The 8,341-nt window shown below is 38.9% G+C and overlaps 1 protein-coding gene across 2 annotated transcripts; it reads right to left on the bottom strand.

The window, feature by feature from the left end:
* Nucleotides 1-2,715: 2,715 nt before the first annotated feature.
* On the bottom strand, nucleotides 2,716-7,714 carry LOC115434710 (ewing's tumor-associated antigen 1-like). Of its 2 annotated transcripts, XM_030156801.1 has the most exons (7): nucleotides 7,394-7,714; nucleotides 6,995-7,123; nucleotides 6,841-6,899; nucleotides 6,575-6,684; nucleotides 5,909-6,219; nucleotides 4,802-5,857; nucleotides 2,716-3,980 (listed from the first exon to the last, which is right to left on the bottom strand). In XM_030156801.1, the coding sequence occupies exons 1-7, from the start codon at nucleotides 7,530-7,532 to the stop codon at nucleotides 3,868-3,870; spliced, it is 1,917 nt and encodes a 638-aa protein (XP_030012661.1). In that variant the 5' UTR covers nucleotides 7,533-7,714; the 3' UTR covers nucleotides 2,716-3,867. The 2 variants fall into 2 exon arrangements, with proteins under 2 accessions (XP_030012661.1, XP_030012660.1); XM_030156800.1 differs by having other exon boundaries at nucleotides 4,802-6,219.
* Between the last annotated feature and the right edge of the window lie 627 nt (nucleotides 7,715-8,341).

Below are 8,341 nucleotides of genomic sequence, written 5' to 3'. Positions count from 1 at the left end.
CAATGGCCGCTATGCACTTTGGTTAAGGAGGTAAAAGCTACCTCAGGTCGTATTTCTAAAGACTCTTAATTTATGGTAGCTGTTCTTGGACTCTGTTTAGCAGAACAGTAGATGCCCATGGAAAATGCTGGCTCATATTAATCTACTGCACATCCCTCGATAATCCACTGCACACAGGTTAGCCTCCAGAGCCCATTACTCACTTCCGCCACTTCAACCTCATACTGGGATAAGTGCAGAAAATAAAGAGGCAAGGAATACAAGACAATCTAAACCACTATCATCTTACATTTAATTTATAGCTTGACAACTTTACATGATTTTAATGTTTTATATGTTGGAGTCTTAAACCCAGCTGCTGATCACAGCTTGCAAAAATAGGATTGTATTTCCAGCTGGGAAAGCTGCAACCCCAAAGAAAGACTCTGTGTTAACAGTTACAGTAGAAGAATGAACCATATATGCACTGGATGGTTATTCCATCAAGTTTATTCTGAAAAAAGCTTGTCTCTAAACTAACAACTAATAAACAATGGATAAGTGATTAATATAACATATTCTTTACACAAATCATCAAATAAGAGTTTTTTTGTTTTTTTTTCAGTCATATTTATGTAAGGTTCAAGGGTCAAGTTAATACCTATAATTTATAACATAATGCATAATAGTTATATAATTACAGTCTGAATTATGTATGTATATATGTGTATTTATCCAGCTTTATTTACATCTTTACAGTTTGAACTATCACAGATCTGTCAAACCGCTTTAGAAGTATTTCCTAAATGTGCTTCTGTATTTCACATACATTTATCTAGCTATGCCTTTCAGGATTCTGATTGGTTTTAAAGTCACCTGGGAGTCAGAGTTCAGGAAGTGTGTTGTTTCTATTGTATTATGTGAAGTTGACTGCTCCCCAAAGGTAATCTGTCTCCATTCAGCTGATTCTTACCACATACCGGAACCTGAAACTGCATTTATCAATAGTAAAAAAAATTTAACCAATCACCCAAGGAAATCCATTTGTATATTGATGAGGAAAATACACATATACATTAAACACATTATAAACATTAACACACTTGTATAGAGTGTTTTGGGCCACATTACCTCTTGATCGGCCCTGTTTATTGACATTTAACCCAATATATTGACCCTAGATACATACATATTGTACAAAAGGAGAAAATCTTTGAACTATTTCTCAGAAAGCAGAAACATAACGTATTTAACAGTTTTTGGTTAATGTGAATTCACTGTAGTATTGTTTTTATTTGCTGAGAACAGCGTGTCAACAAAGGTGACATTGTTTTGATCCATGAAGGAGAAATCCTCTTTTCTCTTTAACACCTTCACATAGAGGTGAAAGGTCACATTTGACACAGAACACCAGTCCCTTGAGCAGTCAAGCTGTTGAGAGGCTTAAACAGAGCCTTCACTCTCCTCATTATACACTGCCTGCTGTGTCATTATGAGGTCACTTTTGTTCATACATTACAAATACATTTATTCTACATATTGAATCAACTGTTTCCCTTTCTTCTTGGTTTCAACAAACTTTCCATAAATTGTATCAAATGACACAATACATGTCTGTCCATCATATACTCTCCTTTCTTTTCTTGCTTAATTGTTACCACACCATTCCCCTGACACTTTCCCAACTTCAATTAATGTCTCCACACATCAGTTTCAAGCTGCAAATTCTCCTCTTTCAAAAATGAAAACATTCACATAAGAATAGACAGTTTAAACAGGTGCCATGGTAACATAATCGTCATTGCAGCAATTACTGCCTTATGCCTGACTAACAGCCATAAATCATTCTCTTTCCACAAAGAGGACGTTGTGGTGCTCCACTCCCATCCAATAATCAGAAATTGCTCCATGTACGGCGTGACGAGTGGGTGCTGAAACAGCCCATTCTTGTTTGGCGGACGATATTACGCTCTCTATGGCGACATTACAGGGATCCTTCAGCGAGCACGATATTGTACCTGCTCGACACCTGTTAGCTTTAGCCAAGGATTTCATCAGATAGTTGAAATAAATACTAGTCATCATCATAACCATAATCATAGTCATAAAACCAGGGGCCTTTATGCTGTTGCCAAATTGCCCTGCCATCTGATTTACAGTCAGACTGGGTGGGGAGGGGAAGCAGATAGGGCAAGGAGGAGGAGGATGGCTATTACGTGCTCAGAATGGGATAAATACTCAAATATACACACCTGCAGACCGCCCGTCTCTCATACACACACACACACACACCTGGGAACTCTCATAGGCATGTAATGGCAGGGGATGGGGATGGGGGAGGAACACTGAGGAATTCTCTCGGGATTACAAAGACAAACATTGTGCCACCCTCACACACAGCCCAGCAGGTGAGTAGAGTGATAAGGGGCCAGAGGACAAATTAGCCCTCATATTAAAATAATCCCTCACGTCTAATAACAATAATATTCTCCACACTGAGGCCATTGCACATTCACAATGGTCTTCCTTTTCAGGCTGCAACCTGTTGAAAACAGATTTGAGTGTTTGTGAAAAGGGCCCGTCATATCTGCTCACCCTGTCAACAGCCTTGAAATACACAGAGGATAGAGTAATGGGTGCCAATGACTGTAGTGAGGACACCGTGTAAATCCTGAGCAGCTGCTTGATACTAAATAAAGCCGATGTTAAAGCAAAGAACACACCTACAAAGTGGACCAAATATGTATGAAGCTTTTTATTACTTTTGTTCAATGTCAGTATCCATGTGAGCTGTGAAATGAAATGACAAACCAAGGTGTGTACAGCTTTGAGCTGCCACTTAATTCCGCTTTTCCCTTCATGGAGGTAAATTAGGATCAAAATTGAACATTATGTTTTTTTCTGTCTAAACTAATACTTTTAGTAGTTTACAGTCAGAGTGCTTATTTCAGTCTCATCCCATGTTAATTAAAGAAACACATTTACATGGTTGTTGTTGGATTAACGGTTTTCAAAGGTGCATAGAGAGGCTTTTACAAATACAACTGTTCCTTCAAACCACGGCCTTAATACTGTCTGATGTGTTCAATATGGAAAGAATACAACAAATGTGACATGCACACACACACACAAAAAAGAGTAAAACATGAAATACAAACCAAAACAAACATACAAGAAGAACTGAATAAGGACAGGATGAAAAACACATGAATTTGGATCCCAAATGTTTAAACAAATACTGCTGTGATGTCTTGATTCACTTCCACCAAGGCAATGCTCAAGTGATTAAAAGCTGTGGTCTCAGTCTCCAAAATAGTATTAGTAAACTTCAATAGAAAATAGTAGGCACATAATTCATCTTTGGAAACAAACATGCAATATAGAATCTGACAATTTCTGGGGATGGGGTTAAAGGTATGAAATTGTTGTCACTTCTAATAAAACAAAAGAAGACTATGAACAGTGTCAGCATGTGGAATGATTTCAATCTCAATGGCTGGTAACCGTTTTTCAAAATCCAAATGCAAAAAAGCTCAGGGAAATCTCTTTTTATGTTATTCCAGTAGCAGATGAGAGACTTGCATCAAAACGTCTATTCATAAAGATACTTCTACATTAGCAGCACAATGCTCCAGCAGCTATAAACCACAGGACCTCTCTTGTCTTTAACAGGCTCAAGGTCTTTTCTGTGCAGTGTCAGGAATGTCATCCAAAAAACTATATGCACATACAAAACTAACAGCCTTAAAGAGGAAGTAGCTTAGCCATTATTGTTGACTGAATGGATGTTGAATGTTGTGTTAATGTTTATTATGATGCTTTATTTATTTATTTTTTTTACTTTTTCAAACAGCAACAGAATGTGGCTTCAATAAGAATAAAGGCCTTCTATGGTTTTTGAGGGTTCTGCATTCGCTGCCGTCGCCTTGCCAGAGCCTCTTGTTTCTTTCTCTCGATTTCAGCTGCAGAGCACTTCCCTGGCATCTGGCTGGTGACAAAAACTGGAAATGGAGGAGAATGACTAGTGTTAACTGACATACTAAAACTCCTTGCTAAGAACTGCAGTGAATAAAAAAAACTTCAAAATTACAAGGAAAGTCTGCCTTAAATTGGAAAAAGTACCACGTTGCTATGATCTTAGTCAATTTTAATTTGTGAACATAAAAAACTTGTTTCTATAACTACAAACAGTGGAGGCCGACGGTGAAGCTAATTTGATGTTAAAGCACCAAAAACATTAGTCCATATCCAGAAAAAGGAATTATTCTGCAACTTATTGGCAATGAAGCTTCCTGAGGTTTGGACCCCTGACAGCATCACAAATTAAAGCCATGGCGTTGTGTTTACTTGCTCTGGGGAAGAATTGTTCATGTGTGCATGCAATGAACTGCTGATGATTATAAGAACAACATGAAACATCTGTTTCACTTGTGAGTTTTCACTCCGATATCCAGTCTTATGGTAAAGTTCAGTAGAAGTGATGAACTGAGAAGATTTTTCCTGAACATTTTTAGATGTGGTAGATCCAGCACCTTTCAACTTTTAATCATTACTTAAATGCTTCTTCATGGCTTTGTGTGGCATTTTTTGTATGACTTGGACTGGTGGCTACAGTTTTCCCATTGGGGATTAATAAACCTGTCTAATCTAATTTGCCACAAAATAACTCTGAAAGCTATCTTTGCAAGGTCTTTGGTTAAGATGTATTTCTGATTTGGAACATTAAAATCAGGTTCTCCGATTACAGGCTGTTATGAAGTAAATAATCTTAAATAAATCTTGCACCAAGTTTAAGGTATCATCATAATAAATAAAGGCTTACCTTTGTTCCTTATAACCGCAGCGTCTGACACAGTTCTCTTGAAGGCTGTGGAATGGGACTTGGAGATTTGTGGTGGCCTGACTGTCACTATATGAGGCTGCATAACCAGATTAGCATTTGGAGGCTGGAAAGTTCCAGAGGAATCCCCAAACTGGCTAAATGAGCCCAGAGCCACATGGCTTCCTGGGAGGCTTTGAGATGTCCCTGATTTGTTGCTGGAACCTTTCATGGGAATGTTCCATCCTTGGTAGTTCACAGATTCACAGCTTGTTCCTGGTAATGAGTTACATCGAACAAAAGCACGTGGTGACTGTCTGTTAGCACTGGTACTAGCGTTCGTGGACCAGGCGGGTTTGATTGGCAAAGGCGCTGTGGTTTTTCGCTGTCTGTCTACAGTTATATCTTGTTTTTCTTGGCAACTGTTGGGGCTTGTCTGCTGTGGCTGGCTGTTGGAGATCCTCTCCACACTGTCACATACCTGGTACAGCAGTGCGTCATCACCATCATCCCATAAGCTGTCTGAAATGTCTTTTACAAATTCTGCAGCTCCACATGCTCGATCATTACTGATTTTGTCAGGCTGAGGGGCAGAGTCTTTGTAGAGTGGTGTCTTTACAGCAGCAGATTTCTGGTCTGAATTTGTGAGATTAGAAGATTGTATTACTGTGAAATTGGATTTGGAAACTTCTTTTGCTGCCCCTGATGGAGGCTGTAAGTGAGGATTCGGCCCTAACTTGAAAGTGCTTCGGTTTGTAGTCTTTGGTTTAGGACACAATTCCTTGAATGCACTACAGCTCGGATTCAAGTGCACATTTGAAACCTTGGGTGCAGGGTTTGCATTCCCAGAAGGCTTCCTAGCAGAGGCACACTGAGTAGTGTTAGACGTAGTGTTAGACTGCAAGGTGGTTTCAGTGTTGTGTTGCTCTTCAAGATTTTGACTTATTGCGATCAATAATGAGTCATTAAGTAGATCGTCGTTTCCCCAGTCATTGTCAAGGTCATCACATTTGTTTCTGCCAAGGCCAGATGACTCATTTTCAGCAGCATGTGTTGTTGAAAGACATCGTGAAACTGAAGGGATCTCTGACAGCCGGGGTTCGACTGTTGTTGACCTCACAGATTGTTCTTTTATGTCCTCTGAACGTGTTGATACAGAGGAGCCTTGACTAAGCCTACCGCTGACCCTCTGAGTAGAGCAGTCAAACAGTGCACGCAGCTCTGCCTCCTCTGACTCTATCGAACATGGTTCTTTCACGTTTTTCAGGAGCGATTTGTCAGTCAGTACCGTTTCAAAAGAGTTTACACAATCATTGGGGTTACTGCCAGCTGTGTTGAGTTGTTCTGATGCCTCCTTGTCTTGCTGCATGTTCTCATCAAACTGTCGTGCCAGTTTCATAAGGTCTTCCACACTGTTTTGCCTGTAGTTGGAAAAGAGGGGAGATAAACAAAACAGAATTGTAAAACTTTCCATCCATGAGTGCTCAATACTGGTTTTTTGTGCCCTATTCTGGAGATAATACATTTGTTTAGCAATTATATAGCACATTTTTTGGCACTTAGTGTATGTTTCTGAAAGGTCGGATATGACAAATCATTCATTAATTTAGGCTTTTATGATTGTTTTTCTCTGAACAAAACCATCCAATCCTTTAAATCAAGTGTTTGCATCTAACTCTGAATGGCATAGCACACCATCTGATGCGTCATTATATGTGTTCTAACAGACTAACCCCAATGAACTGATTCATTAGGGTTTAGTAACACAATACCCACCGTGTGGACCTCTTCCTTACTCTTAGCTTTGGAAACTCTGGTGTGCATGGTATGGCACTGTCGCCAATCCACTGCAGCAGAGGAGATTCAGTCCTCATCGGCCTCTCATCCTTTAGGTTAAACAAGGTAAAAATAAATGTGTAACTTCTTTAAAAATACAGACAGCATAAGCTAAACTTTACACAGATAGAATTTGATTTGTGCTGACTACATGCCACTTAAAGTGCACAATTTAACTGTATCCTGCAACAAAAACAGGGACTGACCTTTGGAGCAAGACGGTTGACAATTTCTGATATTTCCACAACTCTTGTACACCTATTCCCTGCAAGAAAAAAAGTAAAGCCAGTTGTAACTTTATTCATAATATAAATCATGTTGATACGTCATGATTGATTATACATGGTCCACGTTGATTACCAGTGGTGGCTGGAGTTGGAGATGTTGAATCCCAGATGATATCTTGAGAAGGCTCCACATCACCTGGTGAATCTGCATTATTCAGTCTAAGAAACCTGCTGCAACTGCTGCGCTTAGGGCTCTGCAAATCTGTGCAAGATAGTCAAGACAAGATACTAACCATCAACACAGTTATAATATCCAGATACCTCCAGTACATCACATTTACACACGTTTATTTAATTTTAAACAGGCCCTGAATAGTATGTGTCTAAAGAACAAAAATGACACGGTCATGATTATTTGCCGAGGCTGTTTGTGGAACAATTTTACTGTTTTAAGGGTTCTGTAAATTAAACTGTAAACTGCTTTATCCGCCCAAATCTGTCATTTAGGATCTTCTTTCTGCGGGTACCCCACCTGTAGAGAGCGGTGATGTAGTTCCTATGTGTTTTGTTTTTTTCTTCTCTTTTGTTTTGCTGTTGGAAAGTCTGGACGCATTCCTCCAGTATTCTGTGAACTCCGGAGCAGCAACACTTTGTGTTCTCCGCTCTGACATGACTCATCACAACAACAGTACCGTCACTACCTGTCCTGTACATTATTTTATCAACACCTTCGTCGGTGCTAGTTGTCTCATTTCTTCGTCGTACAGGATGCTATTTTTTTTCCCAATAAGATAGTTTACGCAAAGTGTAACTCTCTGTTTTCGTGTCACACATTCATTCATACATAGCCGCCATTTTGTGCATGACGTCACAGATGTACGGATGCCGGCAAGGGTTTTTTGCCGTGGACATTTAACTCAAGCGAAAGTGTAAGGAGTTGCGTTGATTTTGGTAGCTGTTTATACATTCTTTTGCTTTGATTGTCTCTTAAACAAGTGGCAAAAAATATGACATTATATTGTGGAATTAGTCTACTTTAGAACCTTAAAACTAATTTTGTTATGAATCTTTATGTGTGTGGTTTTACACATGGATGATCTGAGTAGTTATCAAGATTCAAATTTCACTTACACATAGGAATACTTGTGCGATCATTCATAGAGTCAGATAAAAAATATTGGAAAAAACACATAATTCTATAAAAAAGCCACATACATCTATAAATAAATAAATAAGTATAAAAATGCATAAAAAAACAATAAAAGTGCATAAGTGTAGTGTGGTCATTTTCACCCATTCTCTCATTAACTTAAGCATATTATAATATTGTATTTCACCATATAAACTTCTGCAATGCAGAGAACCCGCCTGAACCTGACGGACCTGGAAGGTGTGGATTTTATGAATGCATGTCTTTTTATGAATTACATTAACCCTTCCACACAAACATGACCAATGTCAGCTCAGTGCTTTTTAATAC

Source organism: Sphaeramia orbicularis, chromosome 15, assembly GCF_902148855.1.
Source record: "Sphaeramia orbicularis chromosome 15, fSphaOr1.1, whole genome shotgun sequence".
In the NCBI taxonomy this organism is placed as follows: Eukaryota; Metazoa; Chordata; class Actinopteri; order Kurtiformes; family Apogonidae; genus Sphaeramia; species Sphaeramia orbicularis.
This window is presented reverse-complemented; position numbering and strand designations above follow the sequence as displayed.